This window comes from Chiloscyllium plagiosum, unplaced genomic scaffold (assembly GCF_037043375.1).
Source record: "Chiloscyllium plagiosum isolate Xiang-an unplaced genomic scaffold, Cpla_swu_hap1 HiC_scaffold_16, whole genome shotgun sequence".
NCBI lineage: Eukaryota > Metazoa > Chordata > Chondrichthyes > Orectolobiformes > Hemiscylliidae > Chiloscyllium > Chiloscyllium plagiosum.
The window spans coordinates 26,104,445-26,132,320 of NW_028270154.1; the positions used below are offsets into that span (position 1 = coordinate 26,104,445).

At 40.4% G+C, this 27,876-nt stretch overlaps 1 protein-coding gene across 2 annotated transcripts in view; it reads right to left on the minus strand.

Annotated features, from left to right (window-relative positions):
- The window catches only part of sgcd (sarcoglycan, delta (dystrophin-associated glycoprotein)), a 190,111-nt gene extending 163,177 nt beyond the window's left edge, over positions 1-26,934 (minus strand). Inside the window, exon 1 of one of the 2 annotated variants that reach the window (XM_043703310.2) lies at positions 26,812-26,934. Coding sequence is in view for 1 of the 2 variants with exons in the window: in XM_043703309.2 (XP_043559244.1) it covers positions 1,194-1,196 (3 nt within the window). In the remaining variant the exon portion in view is untranslated. Of the gene's footprint in view, positions 1-1,193; positions 1,309-26,811 lie in introns of those variants that run through there. The other variant, XM_043703309.2, reaches the window with a different exon arrangement.
- Positions 26,935-27,876: the final 942 nt, after the last annotated feature.

Here is a 27,876-nt window from a genome sequence, read left to right on the forward strand (position 1 = left end):
GTTTGAGGATTATCAGATCAGCCGTGATCTCATTGAACATTGGGACAGATTCAATGGGCTGAAGGCCTACTTTTGTTCATATGACTTATGTCCTTACGGTCTTTCAAGTGTGGCTGCCCAGTCATGTTGACCAACACATTCAATGGACCAACCATTAAAAATGGCATACATTTTGTTGAAACAGACATTAAGGATGACTATTCCAGTCCCTTTGTAAAATTTACTGATCTATTTCTGGCTTGGTCTTAAGACATTGCAGTGCTCCAGACATTCTCATTGGGTTTGAAAATCAAGCAAGACATTTGGAATCCTGAAAATGTATGTACAAGGTACAAGGTACTGACCAAAACCAACTAGCCTGAGCTTACAAAATGCACAACACAGTGTCTGACATGAGATGTGACTCAGCAATTTGACAGCAGTTGCTACATAATCCGATTGTGTAAGTAGTAATGCTGACAACCAATTTAGGATTGTCAGTTGAGCTCACACTGTGGTGCACTTGTGCAAACTAGAAGCAAATATAACAATATGAATGGCCCTGTTCTTTACAGAGATGAAGTGTATATATGCACACTGTTTCAACTCAACAATATAGGTGACGTATCCTCTTGTTCATTTCTCAGGGCAATTTCTTGAACAACGAGAGTCAGCATACCTGGTTTAAAATTTAAATAATGCTTGGGGGTTAATTGTCAATCATTGTTGACTGGTATATTCTCCATGATAACCCCTCCATTCAGAGTGCACTTTCCAATCAATTGGCACTCTCCACTCAAAAAGGAAAGATATTTTCTTCACCTTTACCATTGGTATTTCTTGTGAACTTGTCTAATGAGGGAGAGATGAACTGATTCAACAACATTTGCCTGTTTCGGCAACACTTTTCTCAGTGCTTGCAAGCATTTAAACGGTTATCCATTATGGCTAACTTTTATTTTTGGTAACTGAAATAACTCCACAACAGCTAGTATTTCACCACCAAATCTCCCTTTGCTTACATATGAAGAGTCCTTGACACTGATCCAGCTCCCTCAGAGCCAGCTCTGAGAGTGAAAAGGACATCTGACATGCCTGTTCTTATCTGTCAGCCAGGGCTCCCTGATTGGGACTGTTAAGCTAGTCCAATCAGGGAACACATAATCTATGAGGACAACCTGGCTGACATCATTACAAGCAAAACAGTAGCTTACCATGTTCTGTGCTCTGGGTTTTTCTCACACTTGGTCGGCTTTATTTGAGCTATCCGTCACTGCAGTCCAGTTCCTAGGTGGGTCTTGAATTCTTCTGCTTAGGACTAATGTGTTATTCAGTGCTCTTCAAAGATTTCCATACCTTTGTGATCAGTTGGCTGGGCTAGCCTTGTTCTTCACTGTAGTACCATGCTACCACTGAGTTTCCCTCTTTCTTGCAGCACCATTGGTCTGTTTGACATAGGAACAGATCTACACTCAGGGGAATAAATCAACTGGCACAAACAGAACTTGCTGGAGAAACTCAGCAGGTCTGGCAGATTCCGTAGAGAGTTAATATTTTGAGTCCTGTGAGCCTTCTGCTCTGAAATGTTAACTCTGTTTTGTCTCCACAGACCCCCTGAGTTTATCCAGCAATTTCTGTGTTTACTTGTTTCAGATATCCAGCATCCACAGTTCTTTGTTTTATTTGAATATCAACATGTTTTTGAACATAACAACATGGGATGGTAAGAGAGGGTATCTCTCTGGAACTGTATGGACGCTGGCTCCAATTCCATGTGATTTAATAACCCTATGACACAACTAATTACAGTCATGCTCTGTAGATATTCTTTGAGAAAATTACATTTAACCCCTTACTCCAATATCAATAAATCAAGATCTTTAGTTAAACAAAAACCTACTGGGCATAAAAAATCCTTTTACAGAGTTATTCAGCTTAGTATGGACATGAGAGATTTTCTAATGTTTAAATTTATTACAATTGCTGATTTAGAGGAATAGTAACTTTGCAGCTATATTAGGGAGTCTGCAGGACCAAGACGTTCATAGCCATCACATCAGGCAATCTACTGCACCAACACTTTAATCATAAGCACAGCAGGTAAACTATAACACCAATACTCTTATAACAATCACAACAGGCAACTTGCAACTACTGGATTTTTAGGAGGCAGTTTAATTGGATAACATTTGAACATAAAACTGGATCATACTGTAATTTTATTGACTTAGGTCATTTAGACTATTCACTTGTTTGCTTGCTTTCTCTCTCTTCTACTCTTACCTCATGTAGATCAGAATGAAATTGGCTTTCTATATTACGAATAGAAATCAGTATGCTCTGTTAAAGCTTTTTGAAATCTTTGAAGGTCTTCTGCCAATCTTATTTTTTGATGTCTTTGCAGAAGCTATTGACTTTTTTGAAAGAATTTTCTTCTCAGACTTGTTACAATACATACCTCCTGAAGTAGGTGGGACTTGAATGTGGGCCTCCTCGCTCACGGATAGGGACTCCAGCACAGCAACTCAAAGAGCCCCGAGGGACACGAGCAGATATTTTTTATATCAACCTGCTCAGAGCTGTTATCACACACCTCTGGAACAGATGGACCTCGAACCTGGGTCTCCTGGCTCAAAAGTATGGATATTACCAAACCTATTTTCCACAATAAGTTACAGCCATTTATCTGATTTATAAGCAAAAGAAAAATCCAACCTAAGGGACATTTTAATGATGAAACACAAGAATGAGTGGTTTCAGTAGCTAATTTATTACTCTCGGAAAGATTCTACAAATATCATTTAACCATTTAATCAACTGCAGGGAAATATGATTTTCAGACCCTTCTCTCCTTCCAGCTCCAGTTCTCCCAGTGCAGTCATGTGATGTGCTACATAGCTGTGAGCCAAAATATCAGACACTCTTGTTAGGCTTTAACCAGAGATTGCCACTCAACAGGTCAAAACATTGAAACCACATCTACAAGATCCCAAGGATCTGTTCAATATGTTAGTAAGTTTGCAGATGACACCAAAATATAGTAGCACAGTGGACATTGAAGAAGGTTATCCAAGAATACAATTGGATCTTGATGAACTGGGCCAGTGGGCTGAGGAATGGCAAGTGATGCTTAATTCAGATTAATTGAGGTGTTGCATTTTGGTCAGACAAACCAGGACTGGGCTTACCCAACTAATGGTCGAGCTCTGGTGAATGTTATTGAACAAAGGGACCTAGGGGTGCAGGAACATGGTTCATTGAAAGTGGCATCACAGCAAAAAAGGGTGGTGAAGAAGGCATTTGGCATGCTTGCCTTCATCAGTCAGAGCATTAAGTACAGGTGTTGGCATGACATGTTACGACAGTAAAATACATTGATAAGGCCACATTTGGAGTACTGTGTACAATTCTGATTGCCCTGCAATAGAAAGAATATTATTAAATTGTAAAGGGTGCAAAAACTTTACAAAGACGTTACTGAGACTGGAAGGCTTGAGCTACAAAGAAAGGCTGGATAAGCTCGGAGTTATTTCCCTGGAGAGGGTACTTTATATGGGTTTACAAAATCATGAGGGACAGAGATAAGGTGAATAGCCAAGGTGTTTTCTCCAGAGTAGGGGAGTCCAAACTGGAGAGCGTAGGTTTAAGGTGAAAGGGGAAAGATTTAAAAGGGACCTGAGGAATAACCTTTTCACATAGAGGGTGTGCATATATGGAACAAACTGCCAGAGGAAGTGGTAGACGTGGGCACAATTGCAACACTCAAAGGACATTTGAACAGGTACATGAATAGGAAAGGTTTAGAGGGATATGGGCCAAATGTAGACAAATGGGGTAGTTCCGTTTAGGAAACCTAGTTCACATGGACAAGCTGGGCCAAAGATCGTGTTTCCATGCTGTATGACTCTTTGACTCTAATACTTCTATGTGTTCTGGCTCCAGCACTTCTCTTTAATAATATCTGCATGCCTGCTATCCATCATCAGAGGATAATCCTTATACTCTTGTCGTCACTCAATGAGATTGGATATTGGCTGGAAGATGTACATCAGTTGTGATGTTTTGAAGGAGAAAGGAATCTCAACATCTGTGTGGGAACTGGGTATAGACTTAAAGGTATGCTTCTTGAGATCACAGACAAGGTGACACTGTGAATAGATGGTTTTTCTTTTGAAAGCCATGACTAGCTGCTGCCAGTGATTTGACAACTACGGAGATGGGGTCGATGATCCCATTTCATCTGAGTGAATCCATAGATGGTGGCAAACTCCTTTCCCTTCTGACCCTTTGCTTCCCCATCACCTCAAATGGACTAAATTGCTACAGAATCCAGTGTGCAGGACCTACGTAGTGATGCTGAAGAGCAAGATGCTACGTAGCTCCACACTTGATCCTTCGAATGACTCATAAACATAAAATTTCAGGGTGATGGTGACATTGGAGACTGCATTTAAAGGATTGTCATTGGTGCTTGTGACACCTCAAATACTTGTAGACTGGTGTTCAAAAGTATGAGAACAACTATTTGGATAGGTGTAGCCTTCTTTGGTACTGAGGATCTGTTATTTACAGATAACTTACTCTTAATTGGGGCAACCAATATCTTGGCGAGAGAAATCTTTCCTTTGTAGCCCTTTGTAGTTCTCCTCGGGTCATTTCCCACCAGAGGGTTTTAGATTTTTAGATTAGATTAGATTACAGTGTGGAAACAGGCCCTTCGGGCCAACAAGTCCACACTGACCCGCCGAAGCACAACCCACCCATACCCCTACATTTACCCCTTACCTAACACTACAGGCAATTTAGCATGGCCAATTCACCTGACCCTGCACATCTTTGGACTGTGGGAGGAAACCGGAGCAGACACGTGGAGAACGTGCAAACTCCACACAGTCAGTCGCCTGAGTCGGGAATTGAACCCGGATCTCTGGCACTGTGAGGCAGCAGTGCTAACCACTGTGCCACCGTGCCGCCCACAGGGTTTTTCCTGATCAATCTCTTCCTTTCTTCTCTGTAATAGGAGCATAGCTTTCTTAGCTCCCTCAGCTAGCACATGTTTATTTACCAAGGCTTCATCTGCCCAGACTCTGCAAAAGTGATGTCAGCAGTTTCACATCCCTTTCAGGAGTCTTATCATTGTTTACAAATACAAACCTCTCAGCTCCTGTGGTAGCAGCTTTGTGCCACTGGTAGAATATTATTCTCCACTTCTCAAGTCTGATGAGCAGTGCATTGATTAGCTCTCTCTGGCTCCTTGCTGCGTGCATGCCATCTACACCCTGGCATGTCCCATTTTCCCCATGTATCCCAAATGAAAAATTAAAATTGCTTCACTGAGTTCATCAATTAACACAACAATTATTTAATTGGAGGTCTGTGGTAAGTAGAATTCGAATCCCTCCAGTGTGGGAACAGGCCATTTGGCCCAACAAGTCCACACGGACCCATTCCCCTGTACCTATTACTCTACATTTCCCCTAACTAATGCACCCAGCCTACATATCCCTAAACACTATGGACAATTTAGCATGGCCAATTCACCTAACCTGCACATCTTTAGATTGTGGGAGCAAACCAGATCACCCGGACGAAACCCATGCAGACACGGGGAGAATGTGCAAACTCCACACAGACAGTTGCCAGAGGTTGAAATCGAACCTGGGTCTCTGGTGCTGTGGTGAGGCAGCAGTGCTAACCACTGAGCCACCATGTAATCCATAACCCCTCGGTAATCCCTTACTCACACTCCACCATCCCTCCCTTTTGGAAACTGTGTAATCCAGAGGAATTGGTATTCAGTCACACTTCCAAGGAATGGGATTTCCAATGTACAGCTATCTCTATGATCTCTGCCAGCTCTCTCAATTGAAACTTTAGCCCATGAACTGTTGGGGTAAAGGGAGGACACTCATATAGAAGCATTGAAAGGCCAGTCTTAGGAAGAATGGTAGTGATGGCAGTGAATCATGTCAGAAAATAATTGAGGCTGAATTTAATTCCCAAACGTTCACAACTAGCTTATCAGGCCAGCAGATTTTTTTGTATCACTAGTGCCATTTGAAGATGTGGCCACTGCCAGGTCTGCAGCATGGCATATGAGAAAGGCATTTCAATTGGATGATAACTAAATCTAGGGTATTTCTAGGGCCAAGCTAGCAGCTCTCAGCAAGGGGAGAGGGGCAAGTGGACAGTTGCTGGAGGATGCTAGAATTGAAAAACCAGATGTGTGGAGGGGCTCATGGTTGGGTCACATCATGGGGTTGGGGGAGGCCTTCAATGAGCCTGGGATGTCCATTTAACAGGCCATCACCACTCCATGCTGGGAAAGCTTTTAAGTAGGAAATAAATGTGGATAAGGTGAGACCCTTCTTGCCATCAGTTAAATCCTAATGAATGACCAAGAAGAGATCTCAAATGGCCTATGCGTGGGCAGGCTGCTCATCACTGTCCCTACCACAGCGGGGCAGAAATGGGAAGTGTATGGCAGCTTTTGGACTTAACATGACCTTCCAACCTTCAAAACTACAGGCAGGGAAGGGTTAAATCCAATTCCTAGTAAACTTTCTCTGTTCAGAGCATAAAAAATTTCACACACCATTGCCATCACAGTGATCACGTACATAACATATCTGGGGTGTTTCACCAAGATGATACATGATTTATGTGATTGTAAAGAAAGAAAGATAACCAAAAACTTTTGATGAAGTTGCTGTCTTACTTGCGAAGATCAAGCTGATAACTGAAGATTCAATATTCAGCCCATGGCATCGTAAATCATTCATTTTGTTTTGTGGTATAGACTACAGTGTCAAGCCCTTTACATCTCCAGCACAAAGTAAAGGTTAATTGGAAATCCTTACCAGGCTGAAGAGAATTTTTAAGAAATGGTGCATGTAAACGTTCACTCAAACATTTCTATGTAGCAGCAACTCAGCAAAGTAAGATAAGGAAATAATTAACTCAACTTGCAAAGTCCAAATTATCTTTTCTACAGTTTCTCTTCCTCTAAAGCATGCCTGAATTTCTTTTATATAAATAACAATGCTTTCCACAATGACAAACTTCAGTACAGATTTCACCTAGCTGGACGTTTTGCATTCACATCAGGCTTATTGTTTAAGTAATGGATTTCTGAACAAGAAGATGAAGTTGGTTTAAAAAATGGTGGTAGGAAGGGGAAAACGTCAATTGGATTATCTCAAAATAGTCACCTCCACTGGAGCAAGGAGTGATTAGAATGTGAATGCCAATGAGAGCAAAGGAAAAATATTACAAAGCTGAACTTCACAGGTGAAGTTATATAGATTAAAAATTTGAGCAGTGGAAGAATTGTCTTTCACAGTGGGGAATTTTACTAATAACAGCACTCAAATGCTATCAGAGATTGCCAAGCTAAATAAAAGACTGCACAATAGTAAAGCTTTGGAATAGGTCACTGAAATTTTTCATGGTCATACACACATTTCCTGTTCATCAAGAGTATTGTTGGCTTTGCCTATCTTTGTGAAGCAGACTTTGTGAAGTGTGGAATTTTTGACCCACTAATTGAAAAGTGAAGTTGAGATCAGAGTGTTCGGAGGCAGGTTTAATTTAGTGATGACGCCGCAGAAATTTGAAAAGGGGTCTTCCATCGCTGTTTGGACAGAAAAGATTCATTTATAGTTAGGTAAGTTTGAATGTAGAAATTCCTGTTGTAAAACAGCCAGGAACCATTGTAGACATCAGTAGCAACCATGTCCCCTCTTTCATCAGGAAGTGCATGATATTCCATGTTTAACTGTTCAGCAGTTACTTTGACAGCTACTTTTAAAGGGTAACTATGCAAGTGTGAGGTTAGGATGACAAGTTGGTGGTAGATGGATAAAGTGTTAGATGGGTGAAGGTGGGTGGGAGTAAGGTACCAGGTGGTTGGGTGAAGGGGGCAGAGCGTCAGGGAAATGGATAAGTGTTAGTTTGAGGAGCCTGGTTAGCTTGTGGTGGTTACATCATGATGGGCAACTCTAATGTATATTACTAAAACAACTGGGCTGTGGAATCTCTAGAGCATTGTGTTGCAAGGACACTGTTCCTCCTCCTTACACACTAACTTGGCATCAAAATCAAATTCTTAAAACAGATGAAAGAAAGAAATAACATTAAAAGCAACAAAATTACATTTATTAGGGGATTAAATAATTATCATTCCATTGACTTTCAAAGTGTTCAATGGTGGGTTTTTTTTTCAGTCAATTGACTTTCAATTATTGAAACATTGCGCACCTCAATTGGAAGCAGTCTGCAGATTAATTCATGTCAAATTACACAATACTTTTAACTTTATTGCAATTGAACTAGTTCCACCTTTTTTACCCAACCCTCCCCTCTCATCCCCCCAAACCAAACCCCATTTCCTTTTTGTTGTTCATTTTTATTATCATTTAATCAGTCAGCTCTTCTTCATAGCTGTCTCTCCCAGACATAAGGCTGCCACTTCCACAAAAACTAGTAAACCACCAGGGTTCCAAATTTAACCTTTGCAAAGTAACATTAAACAAGAATGAGCCTAACCATTTAGCTGTTCCAAAACTCATTTTGTGATATATCCTCTTCAAAACAATGCCAACATTATTAATCTTGCATTTCCTTCATGGTTAAAATAATAACTATAATATGCTTGAATGAAAATTTGAGCTTTTGATGCATTCATTTAATTTCTAGGTGTTGACACTGCCCAATCCATACCTTACTAGCTAGAACATTGCTACATGTAGACAGCCTGGATTCATGTTCAAGTTGGCATGAGGAATTTTAACTCAGTGAGGAAGCATGTTGGAATTCAGATCTGTGGGATAAAAATAGTTTAGGCTGCAACATGTTGTTGAAAGAAACTCTGAGCCGCACAGTGGTTGAGTGGAATACACATGGAGTAGAATATTTCTACAGCTCACATTGTTGCAAACAAGACTCTAAAACCTCACCAGTATTTCTGACAAATGAATCTGCTAATTGGTTGTTTCACTCCTCACTCCCTTTATAGTTTGCTGAAGAGACCTTCATGAGTCGGACTACTAAGACATTCCAGTATCAAAATCATAGAGCCACAGAGCTGTACAGCAGGGAAATAGATCTTTTGGTCCAACTCATCCAAGACAAGCAGATAACCTGGATTAATCTAGTCCCATGTGCCAACATTTGTCCCATTTTCCTCTAAACTCTTCCTATTCATATTCCCATCCAGATGCCTTTTAAATTTTGTAATTGTACCAGCCTCCACTTCCTGTGGCAGCTCGTTCCATATACCCTCTGCATGAAAATGTTGCACCTTAGATCACTTTAAAACTTTCCCCCTCACCTTAAAACTAAGACCTCTAGTTTTGAACTCACCTACTCAAGGAAAAGACCTTGGCCATTCGTCCTATTCATGCTCCTCAGGATTTTATAAACCTCTATAAGGTCACCCCTCAGCCTCCGATGCTCCAGGGAAAATAGCCCCAGCCTATTCAACCTCTCCCTATAGCTCAAACCCTACAATCCGAGCAACATCCTTGTAATTCTTTTCTGCACCTTCTCAAGTTTCGCATTCCAATAGCAGGGAGAACAGAATTGCATGCAGTATTCCAAAAATAGCCTAACCAATGTCCTGTACAGCTGCAACATGACCTCCCAATTCCTTTTCTCAATGCACTGACTAATAAAGACAAGCATACCAAACACCTTCTACATTATCCTATCCACCTCCACTTTCAAGGAACTATGAATCTGCACTCCAAGTCTCTTTGTTAAACTGCAATACACTGTCAGTGCCACTTTTACTGCAGAAATTGTTAAAAATGGAAATATTCATCATTTGTCAGTCCTGTATACATTTGTCTACACAATAATACTGACTACACTTCAGAAAGGAAATAAATGCTCTTTGTAAAATACTTTGGGAAATCCTGAAAGGGTAGAGGTTATCTCTTCCTTTTTTAAATTATAAAGTATTAGCCTCAGTTCATCTGAAGTTTAAATGCTCTTTAACTATGGATTTTACAAGTTGGAGTATTCTGGACAGCTCAAGGACAGTTAACATTTTAGGACTGGTTTGCCTATATAGCAATATCTCTCTTGTCGTATCTATGGACACAGATATACAGGTATCGATTTTTAAATTACTGTCTAGGCATCAAACTAGAATTGTACATTGGCTGCCCTTCATAGAAACTATTAGATTATCATTGCTAAATCCATGAATATCCAGTGGTCTTATAATTTTGCATTCCGAATAAAGTTACAAAACAATACTTTTCATACGCTTGAATCTTATTCCAAAATTTGCATTTATATGGTGTCTTTCATAACATCAAAATGTCCCATGTGCTTAACTATCTGTGAAATATAGTTGTGAAGTAGCAAGCAGGACAACCAATTTGGCCGTATAAGGTCTCATTAACTGAATTGAGATAACCAGACAATTTGTTTTAGCAGCATTGGGTTGAGGGGTAAATATTGTCCTGAATACTGGGATGAACACTCCTTCTTTTCTTCAAATATTGCTAATGGATCTTTCATACCAAATGAGAAGGCAAGATGGGGGCCTCCATTTATCAACTCTCACTTTCAGTATTGTACTGAAATATCAACTCATATTGTGAACTAGGATCTCTGAAAATTGAATTTGACCCACCAATCTTCTGACACAGAGTTCTGCAACACGTCAGAACTGAGATCTCCAGCTGTTACAGCAGTTTCTTTCCCCTTATCCAAACCATCAATCAAGTTTCCAGCACACTTCTCCTTATGCTAGGTCTGAATTGGCATCCTTCTCTGGTTTCCCCCTTAGCTTCCATGATGCTCTTCCCCAGATCATCTGCTCCTAAGATCAGTCTCTTCCTTGCTTCATTTCATTCCCACTAAACTGAACTGAGAGTAACTATCCCTGATATTAAGGCAGCATTTCACAGAGTGTCCTATCAAGGTGTCCCAGTTAAACAAAAGTCAACAGTAATCTGGCACCCAACTCATTATTTATTGAAGTTATAACTGGCAGAAAGGAAGAGGATTGTGGTCTTTGGAGGTCAACCGTCTCATCCTGAGGACATCTGTGCAGGGGTTCCTCAGGATAATGTCCAATACCAGGAACCTTCAGCTGCTTCAGCAATGATCTTGCCTCCAACTTAAGGTCAGAAATGAGAACGTTCACTGAAGATTGCATAGTGTTCAGTGTTCTTCACAATTTTCAGATACTGTAGTGGCCTGTTTCTTGGTGATATGGACCATATCAGGGCTTGAGTTGGTAAAGTGGCAAGTGATATTCATATCACAAAAGTGTCAGACAATCACCTCTCAAATAAGAGAGAAAGTAGCCATCTCCTCTTGATATTTAATGGTTGTACCATCATTGAGTTCCCCCACCATCAACAAATTGGGGATTACCACTGACCAGAAAATAAGCTGGACCAGGCATATAAATATTGTGACTACAAGAGCAGGCCAGAAGCTGGGAATTCTACAGTGAGAATATACCTCAAGACTCCCTGAATATTTTTCACTATATTCAAAAGAGAAGTCCAAATAGTCCCACTTGCCTGCTTGACTGCACCTCCAAGAACACTCAAGAACATCAACACCATTCAAGACAACACAGCCTACTTAATCATTGTCCTAGGAGTTGGAGGAAGTAAGTATTTAAGCCCCAGGATGAGGCAAAGTAGCAGCCTTGTGAGTTATTTACAAGATGCATTACATCAATTCACCAACATTGTTTAGATAGTATCTTTCAAATCCATGACTCTATCATCTCAAAGAATAAAAAGAGCAGATGCATGGCAACAACTCAAATTGCAAGTTTCATCAAATACCACACTTATTTGGAACTGGCGATTTCAAAATGTTTGAACTGCCTCCCTAATGTACCTATATTATACATGGACTGTAATGATTGAAGAAAGCTGGTCAGCACTACGTTCTCAAGGAGGGTTATGATTGGCAGTGAATGTTGGTCTTTCCATTGATGCCCTCATTTTACAATTAAATAATCAGGCCACTTGCCCACCTAGCTGCATGGAGCTGACATTGCAAGTAGTTCCCTTTCCTCAGCCAGTGTCCCCATTTTAGCGTAACCCATTCACATTCCATTCACAGCCCAACCGTTACTGAAAACCATATTCAAGTTGTCTCCTTCTTGAGATTATTCTAATCTCCTTTGCTGATCCTCCCACATGGAACAGAAATATAGCCAATTGCATGTAAATGAGACACAGAAATTAAAATAACCAGGTGTATATTTCTGGAGCAGATTTTAATGCCTGTGCAACATTGGCTTAGCATTAAAATTGGTGGTTAGGCTTTTATCAACAGCAATGGTCTCACTATTCCCCTTATATCAATAAATGATGGACCTTCCTTTTATCACTTCCATCCACATTTCCTTTTCTTGTCCTAACCCCATTTTCTTTTGTAACAGCTTCCAAAACATAAAGATACCTCAATTCACTTACAACAGCTCAAATTAAATTCTTAACCTTTTACCGTCTGTTTATCCTAACATTTCTGGATATACTGATTTGGTCACATCAAAACCATTACTCTGTCTCCTTCACCCAGGCCATTCTCCCAATAAGTTCCTCATCATCCAGGGGTGCAGACTTTGAATGGATGCGGTGAACAATTGGTTGAACCATTCACTACCAAGCTGGACCACAAAAGGCAATACTGAGCACCTGCTTTTGTATGCTGAAACTTCTCTTAATTCCAGATCAAAAGATATAAGGATAATGCAAAGATTGCAACTGGTTTCTTTCCTCTATCACAATCCTTGTGGCCTTGCCTTCTTTCCCATCCTTGCCTCACTGTGAGGTATGCAATCGAGATCAATCAACCTGTGCTGCGTCTTTCACTTCTACCAGGCCAAAGGTCCTCTAAGATTCCATCATGTACTAGCTTTAATGTTGTGTCATTCTATTAATTTCTCTTAATCTCTTAACTCCCCTCCCTACCATCTCCAAATTCATCTTGTTATTGAGCCTTACCTCCTTTTCCTTCAACTCTATTCCCATTAATCTGTTGTTTACCTCCAAGAGATCTTATTGTTGGATCATGGGGTGAAAAAGAGAAAAATAGACACTGGGTCAATCAAAGAAAAAGAAAACTCAGTATTCAGCTTGCAATGCAAATAAATCAAATGGGTACAAATGTAACAATGGATTGAATTTTACCAGAAAACAGCTGAGTGTTAATTTTATTAAATTTCATGGAGGATTTCTCTCCATGAGGCCCTAATGAGATTTATCACACTATTTTCCTGAAGTCGCTTCATTACCCATGTCTTTGGTAACTCATTCATATCCTGCGCATTTCAACACAGACAGAAGTACTGACTACTAATAGCACTCCTGGGATTCCTTACATTGGTGCCAGCTCTAAAGCACAGGCATGTACCTACGGTCGAGCACTGCCAGCCAGGGGTTGCTATCTACTGTGCAAGCAATGGAAGGGTAACACAACACAAACATGTCTCAGGGCACATAAGTTGTATGGCTGATACTTCATTGTAAATAAAAGTGCACACTTTTAAAACTATGCTGTTTTAGAAACACACAATACATTGTAATCATCCTTTACCTCATCTCAGTTCTAAGGGAGTACTATATTTTCTTACTGGAGCTCAACATCATCCTATTGTTCAATGTCAGACCATAGGTAGAAGGTGGTGGTGGAAGGTTGCTTTTCAGACTGGAGGCCTGTGACCAGTAGTGTGCCACAAGGATCGATGCTAAGTCCACCGCTCTATGTCATTTATATGAATGATTTGGATGTGAACATAGGAGGTATAGTAAGTATGCAGATGACACCAAAATTGAAGGTGCAGTGGGCAGCGAAGAAGGTTACCTCAGAGTATGATAAGATTTTGATCAGATAGGCCAATGGGCCGAGGAGTGGCAGATGGAGTTTAACTTAAATAAATGTGAGGTGCTGCATTTTGGAAAGGCAAATCAGGACATAACTTATACATTTAATGGTAAGGTCCTGGGGAGAGTTGCTGAACAAAGAGACCTTGGAATGCAGATTCATAGTCCCCTGAAAGTGGAGTCTCGGGTAGATAGAATAGTGAAGAAGGTATTTGGTATTCTTCCCTTTATTGGTCAGTGCATTGAGTATAGGGGTTGGGAGGTCAGGTTGTGGCTGTACAGGACATTGGTTAGGCCACTTTTGGAAAACTGTGTGCAATTCTGGTCTCCCTCTTATGGGAAAGATGTTGTGAAACTTGAAAGGGTGCAGAAAACATTTATAAGGATGTTGCCGGGGTTTGAGCTATAGGGAGAGGCTGAATTGGCCAGGGCTGTTTTCCCTAGAACTTCGGAGGGTGAGGGGTGGCCTTATAGAGGTTTATAAAATCATGAGGGGTTTGGAAAAGGGTAATTAGACAAGGTCTTTTCTTTGGGTTAGGGGAGTCCAGACCTAGAGGGCATAGATTTAGGGTGAGAGGGGAAAGATTTAAAAGGGACCTAAGGGGCAACCTTTTCATGCAAAGGGTGGTGAGTGAATGGAATGAGTTGCCAGAGGAAGTGGTGGACGCTGGTACAATTACAACATTTAAAAGCATCCGGATGGGTATATGAATAGGAAGGGTTTAGAGAGATATGGGGCAAGTGCTGGCAAATGTGACTAGATTAATTTAGAATATCTGGTTGACATGGATGAGTTGGACCAAAGGTCTATTTCCATGCTGTACATCTCTATGACTCTAAGACTCTATATCAGACTAGAAATCCTTCAAATGGTTCAAAACATTTGCTTTTATTCAGCAACTGCAAAATGAAACAATAAACAAACAAGCATAAGCTGATTTTATTTCTGTGAATAGACAGAGACTGCTTGCCTTTCAATCAACAGATTTACAGTCAACAAGTGATCACTGCACCCAGCTTTCCTCTACTGAACGAGGAGGCTGGTACAATTGCAACATTTAAAAGGCATTTGGATGGATATATGAATAGGAAGGGTTGAAGGGATATGGGCCAGGTGCTAGCAGCAGGACTAGGTTGGGTTGGGATATCTGGTCAGCATGGACAAGTCAGACCGAAGGGTCTGTTTCCATGCTGTACATTTCTATGACTCTATGACTCTTAAAGCTATGTCCTCTCGTGTTAGCCTTCACCATCCGAGGAAAAAGGCTCTCACTGTCCAACCTATCTAACCCTCTGTTAACCTTAATTTTATTATACATTTTGTTTTTTTAATTCTAATGTGGTCATATTATGCGGCATAGTCTGTCCAGAGAGTACTGCATAACTCTCCCAGTCTGATCCGAGCATCAGAACCTCATCTCTGACACTGGCAAGCTACATTTTCTGACAAAATCCAGGACATTGAGACAAGATTCCATGTGGGACTAGAAAAGTTAACTCTGTTTCAGTCTCCACCTGTGCTGTATTACCTGATGCGTTTCAACAGCACTTTCTGCTTTTATTTTAGTTCTCTGGCATCTTCAGTATTTTTTCTCTTATTGGAGGCTGTAATCCACCCTTGCATTTACAACTTTTGAATTACCTACTTTTCTAGATCATGTTCTTTTTCTAACGTACTCACTTTTCCGCACTAGACAGGATTCGTCTTCCTTTTAATTGTGTTTGCATCAGTTCTCTCCCTGGCTTCCTGTGATGTACTTCCTCCCTATGATTTATGTCTGTCCCCCTCTATTGCAACTTGTGATGCCCTAGCCCGAACATCCTCCTGTACTTTCCTTTTAAACTCTATCTAGATCTTCTGTGTTTGTCCAAGCAAAACATGGCAGCACGATGGCTCAGTGGTTAGCACTGCTACCTCACAGCACCAGGGACCCACATTTGATTCCAGTTTAAGGCAATTGTCTGCATGGAGTTTGCACATCCTCCCTGTGTATTTATGCATTTCCTCTGCGTGCTCTAGTTTCCCCGCACAATCCGAAAGTGTGCAGGTTATTTGCCATTCTGAATTGCTCGTAGTGTCCAGGGATGTGTAGGCTAGGTGGTTTAGCCATGGGAAATGCAAAGTTACAGGGATAGAGTAGGGGGTTGGGAGTGGATGGGATGCTGTTCGGAGGGTTGGTGTGTATCTAATGGACCAAATGCCCTGCTTCCACACTGTAGGGATTCTGGAATTAAGAAAACTTCCTATGACGTACAGCTATAATAATCGCTTACAACAGACATAACATTCATATAATACTGGATAATGGTTAACTTAATTTCTATAGTTTGAGCTGACAGAAGAGCTATCTTGTGCAGTGAGTATTAGAAAGATTCTATTTACTTTCACACTTTGTTGGGAAGTAGCAGCATGTAAGATCACACCCACATTTCTTCTTGCACTAAGCTCCGTACCTCAGCTGTAGACGTAGAAGGGACAGTGAGCAAAAACCACAGATTTGGAAATAATATTCCCTCAAATACTTTAAATGCCCTTCCAAGAGTGCCATTGGTAATAATGTGGGAATATGTTATCTGCTTGGTGCCTCAGCAATGGCATGGCACTGCTATGAAGTAACTTCATATGTAGGAATGCGCATATGTTCAAGGACTGTGCAAGTTATATGTAGCTTTAGTGTCCGTAATGACTTCTGGAGTTGGTAATTTATACAGTACTTGGTGCATTATCATCATTCAATTCAGTAATATTTGTGAGAGGATTATGATGGACTGAACTTTAATCTGGAATGAAGGCACCTTTTCCAACAATTAGATTTTAATATTGAAATGTGATGCAATAAAAGTAATTATAGACATCTGTACTGTTATTAAACTGAAACTAAAGGTTTTAAATTCATTTAAGTTACGCAAAGGTTGAATTCACCTTCAAATCCCACTTATACATGCCTTTTTAAATATTTATGGACAATACAGTACAAATTTACAGTATAATTTACATCAAATAATTGCTGTATTTCCAGCTCACTCTGCCTCAAACTCACTCTCATTATTATCATCTCAGTTTTGTGACTTTCTATTTAGTTCAGGAGGATATGAGGAATAATAATAACCAGTGAGTACGAATGGGTACTCACCCCAAAACTTCCACTATTACACAGGATAGAATCTTAGGTATTTGTGGCTAAGTGCCAGTTGCGTTGAGTTTATTGGAAGGTTGGAGGCTGCAAGGCTTGGCAAGTTTTCTCAACTTATCATATCCAAACGTGACACATTTACTTCCTGTCCCAACATAATGCTGCCCGTCTGACCTGATTCTAGCCCCATCTTATCACGCACCTTTTCCAAAACAACAAACTATTGCCTGGGACATCCTAAAATTGACTGGCATCCCTGGCATTGGCACTATCTTTAGAAGACCATTGTGCATTCGTCAAGCACTGTTAGTTTGGACCTGCATTGCAAAGCTCCTGACATTTGCCACAGACATGCCTGACAAGAGACATTTGTCATGTTACTTTCCAGTCAGGGACCTGGAGGACCCCACAGTTGGGCTGCTGCAGAACTGGAACATACTCTTCCCCCAGGTGCATCGGAGGTGGCCATGGCATGAGATCATTACATCCTGATCCCCTAAGGGTGGGCAGTGCAGTCTTAGCAATATGGATGAATGCCCAGCAGTGTTGGAAGAGGAAAATGACCTCCTCTATTCCAACATGGTAAATGCCGCCATCTTCTCCACAATACCTCATACTCACCCTCTCTCTCTGTTATAGCACCACCAGCTGGCAAAGCTCGTGTTTCACCACTCTCATTCATACCTGCAACAACTGCACTCACTCGCTGTCACTGACCACAGCCTCTGGCACCACTAACCTTGCATTGCCTACTCACTCACTCCCAGCCTGCAACAAAAGCTACAACTTCCACCTTACTTAATACCTGCCTCTCGTGCCAAGACATAGCCCACTGTGGGGAAGAAGGAGTCAAGATGGGTGATGGCCTGTTCGACATTCAGCTCCACACTTCTTACATGGAGAGCATCCTCACTGTGACCACCCTGAGAGGCTGACTGACCATGTTCAAGCCCCTGGACCGATGGTGGAGGCTGCCCTTAACTTGCTGTTAGGGGACCCCTGACTGAAGGCTATTCCCCCTTGCCTTGGCTGAGAACCGCTGACGACTGTGGCAAGCCTGTTGATTTTGTGTCTGAATGGCATGGCTCACTAATACAGTAGTACTCTGAGCTAGCATCTCTAGCTGAGGCGAAAAATGCAGCAAGGCAAGGATCATCAATGCAAGGCAAAGATTCTTTAAACATTGAAGGAGGCTCAGAGTGAGTGAGGACATTAAGAGGTGAATTGTTCCGTTAAGGTGCTGAGCAAGTCTTCATTGATAGCTTACTACTGCATAGCAAGAAACTCACCTTGCTGCTTGGCAAATGTGTAAAAGATGCACTGATGTTGAGGTAGACCTTTTGGCACCTCTAACACAATTCTGACATGAACCACGCCTTAAGTCCACTGTGCAGGCACCTATAAGTTCTATTCATAATTATTTTCCATGAGTAATATTTGGCTGTAATTCATTTACAGGACTCATAGAATCTTCTTTCTAATGCAACTGTAAAAATGTTTAGAGCCTAAACTGGGCAGGCAAGTGGTTAAAATTAGTTAAGTGGTTGACTCTCTATTGTCGCACCTGGATGCTGGTGCCTTCAATTTGAACTTGTTCTTCTGGCAGAGCTAGCTGGGTATTTTAAATGCAAACCATAATCCAGGGATGTCCTTGGACCCCTCAACTGTAAATGATATACCTTAGAATAGACCAATTAGCTCCACAAGTTGTTTTGAGGAATGTTCCTCCATATGTACCCCTCCACGTACCAATCATTCTAATATGGCCTGTGTTATTTTCTTCATCTGAAACCCAGCACAAGAGGATCCAGGATACGACGAGATTATTTCCAGAGTTTTTTCCTTAATGGGGTAGAAACGGAGAGTTTCCCAGTCAATCTGAATCACTGTGTTTTAATTACTTGGTTCAGAGGGGCAATTGCTAGACTTGGAACTGCCACTATGGTTAAAAGATTTGCTGTTTGTCCAGACCAGTCAGATTCCAGTCTGAAAAAAATCAATTTTAAGCTTCAGTAGAGAACTTTCCAAATGTATCATCTTCTTTTAAGTAACTTTTCTTTTATACCAAACATTGCTCCTTGATTTGCCTGCAACTGTAGTATTTTGTTTTTTCTCTCTTTGGATTATTGGCTTTCAGACTGTGCCTGCAGATTATGTACTTTGAGTTATAATCATGGCTTTGGATCTGTACTCTATTGTTCTCCACAGATGCTTTCTAACCTATTGAACAGTCACCTTTTTTTGTCTTTTTATATTATATACCTACTTCCTCGTGTCTCCAGTCACAAAAGAATCTAATGGTTTATCTTCTGAGTCTTTTATGTTCAGGGATTGCAGTTCAATCAACTACCAATCAACTGTCCAGACTCCACTACTGGGATGTCTGACCACATCACCATTCTTCCACACAAATGTTTTGTTTAAAACATTTGCCAGAGGCAGTAAATTAACACACACTGAGTTTAAACTCAGTTTTCTCATTTTAATGTCAATCTTTGCATAGGCAGAAATCCTGGAATGTGGATTTACACTGTTTAAATTTATTCATAATCTATTCTGACTCATAGCTTCACAATGACTCAATATTCAAAAACTCTTCACAACAAAATATTCTGTTTCTACCCCACTCCTTCAGTTCTCATTCTATCTAGAGACTAGGAGAATTTTGTTTTATGATGGTGCTGATTGTAGATCTTGTTGTTTGGCAATGATATACTTTTACAACTATCATTCTGTCCCCATCAAAAGAATCAGGTCAGATACAGTGGAAAAGCTGACAAATGCTCTTTAAAAGGATGCATCTCAAACTCAATTCTTTCTTGGAAAAGTTGTGATTTTTATCTAATTCATTTCAGCAGTGTTTAAGCTCAAAACACTGGAGATTATTCTAGTTTGGTGTGTATTTGAGACATTCAGATTTATGTTTGCTTTGCTGTTAATTTATGACGACACTAGCATAACCATTGAGGCACAACTATGAAAGGCAACAGCACCACTGCTTTCAAGTTCATGTGCCAGAATCAAGAAAGTTGTTTGGACATCTATTGCAAACAAAAAGGGGGTTATTTGTCACTTGGCTCAGATCCAAAAAGAGGTTTTGTAGACCAATTAAAGACTTGCTGGAGTTCTAGTGACAATAATAACCTATAAATTAGGCAATTACCAGTCTTATTATTGGCAATGTTGTCCCTGTTATCACCATCTTATAACGTCAAATATCAACTAATATTGCTTCAAGGCACCAATTCTGCTTCCTTGAATTAGCTTAAGCTACCATTATCATGTAGGAATGTATGTCCAAACAAGGACTTAGGCAGAAGATAAGTTCAACCTTAATCACAGTATTACACATTACTTAATAGTTAGTTACATTCTGTCCAAGATACATGATTCTCTCTGACACAGGAAGTTCAACTTAAGAGTAAGTTCACATTACAGATGCTTAAACATTGACAAAGCACGTGTAACAGGCAAGGGACCAGAAACAGAACTTGTTAAGACACATTACGCAATTCTGGTGGTTTCTTCCAGAAACAGGCCTTCAAGCCCTGATAGATGAAAATCTACCTTGTAATATCAGCTAACTCTTTCATGTACTAACTGTCTTATACTACACCCAGATGTACCAGTACCCAGCACCACGATAATGATTTTGCACAGTCTTATAAGGATGCAGCCTTCATCTGCATCAATCAAGACCAAGTGTTTAAGGGCCAGGGCAAGGGATTAGAATTGACACTACCAAAATTCTATTGTCCCTGATCTAACAGCACCAGTTACTGTAGAAGCTGCAGAAAGGTGATGGCATCAGTACTGATCAACGTTTCATTTTTCAGATTGGCAAAGAAAAATACTGTAAAGCAGCCCCACCTATAAAGGAGGCTAAAAGGCAATACTTTCTCCTAATTGTTTTCAACACAGTGCAATCTTAATCTAAGACATAACTAGGTGCCTGTCATTGGCATGCCAAATAGTACACTCCTCCCGCTCTCCACTGTAATTTGTAGAAATACATATGTTTCCTTTCTGTGCTATATCATTTCTATGGTTATCTGGTTTGTGATGGGAGGGCATTCATGATATCTGATAGAAAATGCTTAGTTGGACTTACAGGAATCAGAAGGAACAAAATGGTGATAGTTTTCTGATCAGATTGTGTAAACAAAAAACTCCTCAGCAGTGCAAATTAGACTTCTCGAAGCACTTGCTTTTTATTTCAGGTGCTTATCCAATTCCATAAGTATTGTCTGTGACGCCATACATCATACAAATGCAGAACACATGTATTCCTGCATGCTTTTAATGTGGATTGGTATGTGCAAATTATCCAGCTCTGTGAGCTCTGACCTGGAGTGTGGAATCCAGTTCACGGCACTACACTCGAGGGATGATTGGAATGCACAGAGTGAGCAGAAACGATGCATAAGAATGGTTGCAAGGATAAGGAACTTGTGTTATATTGATAGATTAGAGAATCTGGGGCTGTTAAAATCAAAGAAGATGCCAAAAGTATATTTGGATTTGGGAGTTCAAAACCAGAGGTACCTAGACAGGGCAAATAAGGAAAACACCATTCTCACTGGTGAAAGAGTTAAGAATCAGAGGACACTTGGTGATCAGTAACAGAACATAGAACATTACAGCACAGTACGGACCCTTCGGCCCTCGATGCTGATCTGTGGAACCAATCTGAAGCCCAACTAACCTACACTATTCCATTCTTGTCCATGTGCCTATCCAATGACCATTTAAACGCCCTTAAAGTTGGTGAGTCTACTACTGTTGCAGACAGTGTGTTCTACACCTCTACTACTCTCTGAGTAAAGAAACTACCTCTGACATCTGTCCTATATCCATCACCCCTCAATTTGAAGCTATGTCCCCTCGTGCTAGCCATCACCATCTAAGGAAAAAGGATCTTACTGTCCAACCTATCTAACCCTCTGATTATCTTATATGTCTCAATTAAGTCACCTCTCAACTTTCTTCTCTCAAACGAAAACAGCCTTAGGTCCCTCAGTCTTTCCTTGTAAGACATTTCCTCCATACCAGGCAACATCCTAGTAAATCTCCTCTGAACCCTTTCCAAAGCTTCCACATCCTTCCTATAATGTGGTGACCAGAACTATACACAATACTCCAAATGTAGCCGCACCAGGGTTTTGTACAGCTGCAGCATGATCTCATAGTTCCGAAACTCAATCCCTCTACCAATAAAAGCTAATGCAAAAGAATGCCTTCTTAACAACCCTATCAACCTAGGTGGCAACTTTCAAGGATCTATGTACCTGAGATCTCTTTGCTCATCTACACTACCAAGAATCTTACCATTAACCAGTACTCTGCATTCATGTTACTCCTTCCAAAGTGAATCACCTCACACTTTTCCACATTAAACTCCATTTGCCACCTCTCAGCCCACCTCTGCAGCTTATCTATGTCTCTCTGTAACCTACAACATCCTTCGTCACTATACACAACTCTACTGACCTTAGTGTAATCCACAAATTTACTAACCCACCCTTTTATGCTCTCATCTAGATCATTTATAAAAACGACAAACAACAATGAACCCAAAACAGATCCTTATGGTACCCACTCATAACTGAAATAGAAGCAATGGTAACATAATTAAAGACCTTTTCACTCAATTAGGATCGAAAATGCTTTCAGCTATGAAAGTCTTGGGTTTTGTGGTTCCACCTGCCCTGAAATATAGCGTACCGTGATCAAGTATATTTATTCTCTAGTCAATTACTTTGGAAATTCTGGTTGCCACAGACATCATTGTGCACAACTCTACAATTTGCTCCTCTGAAATGGCCATCGTCAATTTTAAGAAGAACTTCATTTCTCTATTGTTTTTGCCAGACACCTCAATGCCGTCCTGTTTATGAATTGTTAGGGAGTCCAAATAATTGTGATAGGGGCAGTGACTATTCAATCAATGCTGATAATGCTACTGACTTTCAGTGTGCCTCTAACCAAGGTAGGCTTTTGGATTCTTCCTTTGAAGAGGTCTTCTTCCAATTTCTCCCCATGGATTTTGTTGATGGCATCACATTGTTGGTAGACTGTTGCTATCATGGTTCATAGTCTGGTTCCACTTGTGAATAATATTTTGATAGCTCTTCAAGTAACTTGTGTCCTACTGTGGTTTGAGAAAATTTCCCTTTACTGGAGCAACTAAGATCTGATTTTAGTGGATTTCCACAAAATCCCTTTACTTATAGTACTGTACATTCTATACTTCAACAAAGTAAAGGTCTCTGTGGTACAAACTATTTCTTTCTTCTTGGTCTCTGGAACATGACTGTGGATACCACAGTCACATTATCATATACATCACTGTCTCAATACACCACATAATCCATCTTTGTGACTCTCAGGCATTCCCTGCTATGAAGCTCACTTACTGACCTTAACTGGATGGGTCTCTAAGATGCCACCTCTTTATTGGCTGTCTCCTCCAAAATCTCTCTGAGGCCCCTCTACACTACCTCAGGAAGCTAGTATTGGATATTGCAACAAAGATTCAGCCCTGAACCTCACTGATATTTTCAATAACTTGTTAAATGTGGGCTGAATCTGATTGCTGGCTGCTGTGATGGTGACAACCCCACCACAGCCACATCAGAAAGCCCTGATGATTAAAAATCAATTGGGTATTGGTTAGTATCAGTATATTCCAGATCCCACAAAAGGTGGATATGTCCCTCCACAGAGACCTGGCTGTCAAGCAGAGGGTCAGTCACTCTTCAGTATGAACCACACCACTGAGAATGATGGTGTTGCATTATGCCCAGAAGATGAAGTGGCCATGGAGTCCTGGACTCCAGGTAAGTGCAGGGGCCTTCCAGGAACTAATCAAGCAGGTGCTGGCAAGCAGCAGAAAAGGGAATGGGTCAGTTTTAAGGGCAAAGGTGTGTCTTCTTAAAGTGGTGCCATTGCCACTGTTCCATTGCCCTCCAGTAGACAAAGGTTGCCTGACAAAAGTTGTTTGTAGTCTACCGACATGCCATGTGTACCTACCCTGCAACTGGTAAGCCATTGATTGGCTCTGTAAGGACTTCAACTGGACTCCAGCAGGAAAGGCTAGCCTCGCACTTTTGCCCTGTATTTAACATACATAACAGGTCCTCCATCCTACATCATCTTAACCCATTACACAGCACCCCTCCCTATTTCCCGACATGTTCTTGAGGGTGCATTAAATTCCACTGGTATTTTTTTTATTGGCATGAAAGATGTTAATTAAATGTTAATTATAATGATGGTCTGAAATGGGAAGAAATTAAAGTGCTCAGTCTCATTTTTTGCATGTGGTCAGTTATCTGTAGCCACCTTTTGCAATGTCATACATTTACTTTTTCTTGTGCTTTTCCTTTTCATCTTTTTTTTCTCTCTCTCTCTTTGAATTCTCTTTCTGTATCTGATTTGATATTGATTTCACACAGCCTAACCTAACCTCCTCAGTCTTTCATTTGTTTCTATTTCAATTCTTAAGTCTTATTGGTTTGGAAGATATACTGTTGGTACCAATACTCATGGAGAACCCAGACACCTTGTTGCGATTGTTACACTTTCAACAGCTCATAGTTTTAATATGTTACAGTGCAAAATAAATCAGTTTATGATTACACATAAAAGAAATTAATGTAACTGAGCATGCTCTGTTATTTTACACCTCATGATCAGTATGCCATAAGGTTTAAGAAACATGCTCACGATATTAGCAATATATCACAGTATTTGACCTGAGGGTATAAATATTTCATATTCCATACTACCTCAGGACATTTGAAGCATGTCACTCTACCGGAAGTAACTACAGGTGCTGGAATCCAAAAAAGACAGGCAAGAAGCTAGAAGAAAACAGCGAGCCGGGCAGCATCAGGAGGTGGAGAAGTCAACATTTCAGGTGTAACCCTTCTTCAGGACATGAAGGGTTACACCCGAAAGGTTGACTTTTGCACCTCCTGATGTTGCCTGGCTCCCTGTTTCCTCTGTTGTAACTGACAGCTTAATGTTGGCTCAGACACTTATCTGCCAGGGAACTGTAATGTTTGTACCCAATACCTGGTAGTAATAAATGACTTTTTGATTTTTGAACACCACAGTATCCATGTTGAATTTCTTAAGTTTTGGCAAGTAATGTAATGTGTGCATTGCTGTAACAGGCAAAACACCCTGGTGGAGGCAAACTCAGAGGATTTTCCAGTCCACGATGCAGACTCCTGTTGCATATGTGGTGAAGTCTTTCCATATTGTGCACCCCACCATCCCCCACCAAATAATTAAAAGACATCCCTAATCTAAGAGGAAAATAGTCCAAAGATGTGCAGACAAGGTGGATTGGCCATGCTAAATTGTCCATAGTGTCTGGGGATGTGCAGGCTAGATGGATTAGCCATGGAAAATGCAGGGTTGTAGGGATGGTGTGGGTCTGGGTGGGGTGTTCTTCACAGGGTCATTATAGATTCGATGGGCCAGATGCCTGCTTCCATTTGTAGGTATTCTATGATTCCATGAAAATATCACAAATAAAGTAGCTACCATTGGAAGGAAGAGAAACAACAAATTCTGGAATAAAAGCTTGTCTCTCTTAGACTCAGTATTTCCTCTCACTGATATTAAGACATCTATAGGTTGAAATATTCAGGAAACACAATATTTCTTTCAGAATCTCAGTGAGCTATATCTCTAAATTTGTTAGAGTGTAAATTTCTAATGAAAGCCAAGTTTGATAAAAACATGGAAAGAAATCATAAGCTGACCTGAACATGCAAATCTCAGAGGGATAAATTACATTTAATATATAGAAGCAAATTAATTACTTTCCCCGATACCTTGAATACTGTAAACAGAAAAATTCAACAAGTATTATAATTAACGCCCAGAGAGGATACATTTGTCTTCTGTGTACGAGTCTTTGAATCTGGGGTTGGCAGAAGCCCTCCCCATGGAAGAAATGCAGATATATTAAACATAATTTTAACCTCATTTTAACGTCATGAAACAATGTAGGTAAATATCACAGAACTGGTTATACTAAAGCAGGCTAAAACAAATAACAGAGCTAAATAACATTTTGCCAGTGTGAAGATGTTAGAGCAAGTTGATAATATTGTGTGTACATTGTTAAGAGTTTCAACTTATGCTGTAATGATAACCATGATAACCAATAAGCTGTGAGTTAAGGCATTCAGATACAAAATATGAAAAGGCTATACAAGTCATGCAAGTAGTCAGGAGAATGACATTTTTTTAATGCTAATTGTAACTGGGCATATTTATGCATGGATTTTTATATGCAACATTTATATCATGGATTGTGGGTGGAGGTTGTTTATTCTCACAGAGAAATCATCTTACACAATATAATGAAAAGCAGAACAGTGCCTTCCTTTATGTCTCACTCCAGAGACTCAGAAAAAATTAAAACCAGGCACAGCGACAAGCTGCCCCAAAGCGAGTTGAATTTTCTCCCCTTCAAAACAAACTGGCACCTCCTGAAGGGCCTCTGTAAAAGCTGAAAATTGTTAAGCAGTCATCTAAATTTAGAATAACACGATGGCAACAAGAAGTTCTGAAGTTATTTTCTGTATCGACGCTTTAATTCGTTGATTCTTCCTGACAGCTGTTGCTTCTCAACCATATACTGTCCACTATTTTAACTTGATTATAAAGTCACTAATTGGAAGCAGATCAAATCTTTTAAGTTTTTGTAACAGGAGCAAAACAGCACACAAGCAGGAATAAAGGCAATCCGACAAAGAGATTCACAAGTAGCAGGACGTATAAAGTAAGAGTATTTGTTTGTAGCTTACCTTTCTGTTTTTTAATCTGACAAGAGACAGCCTGGGTGTGTCAGGAATATCTAACAGTGAAGTGTTTAACCAACATCAGCATGTGGGCTGGGCTGGGCTGGACTGGGCTGGGCTAGGCTAAGCTGGACTGACAGGCAGACTCAAGATTTTCCAACAGTACATCCCGTGCCAAGTGTAACCGCAGGCCTGAAGAATTTTCAGAATCCTGGGTCTAGTATAAGCAACTGCTGACTGAGAAATCATTCCATGACTAAATTCTGCTCAGGCCTGACAGTGTTATTTACATCGCTTACCGGTCACCTTACAAGAGGACAGCAAATGAAGGCACCCAGAGCTGATTAAAACTCTCTTTTAGTCCACATAGAATTATTCTTTTTTAAAAACTGAACTAGGTAATAGAATCATTCATATCACTCCAGCTCTCCTTCCAAGATTGCTTGAAATAATGCAAGTCTACATACTCTCATAGGAAACAAGCTGAGTAAGTCACTTCAAACATTATTAAACTGTTAACAGTATTTTATAGGAAATGATTTGCCCATGATCCTATTTCGTAAATGATTTGAATTATTATTTCAGGAATATTATCACTTCTGTGCATCCCTTTGGTACCTATTGCTCTGTCATCCATTTACTTCTGCTACTATTAAGTTCTTATAATACCTGAGTTATATTATTGTGATCAACGATGATGCAAAGGTACTCTGTGGACTACATTTCAGAAGTTCACAGGAGAAATATTTTCTCTAGCGTAAAAATCCATGAGAAGAATTTCATGGAAAAGACTCCCCCCACCCCAAAAATAAGGTGAATGTCAGAGAATACCAGGATCATTTGGGTTTATAATAAAGTCAGAAAATTATGGAAGTATTCAACAAGTCTGTGGATAGAGTGAAAGATTTGCCTGCAGGCTTTGGTACTTTGATTTGGGGTCTGACAAAGCCCACATCCCACATTTGCTGCAAACAAAACCAACAGAGTGATTTTCCTGAAGCCGCCTCTGAATTGATGACCTTGAAAGATGCAACATATTAGGAGCCTGAGCTGTTCAACCAATCTAGTAGC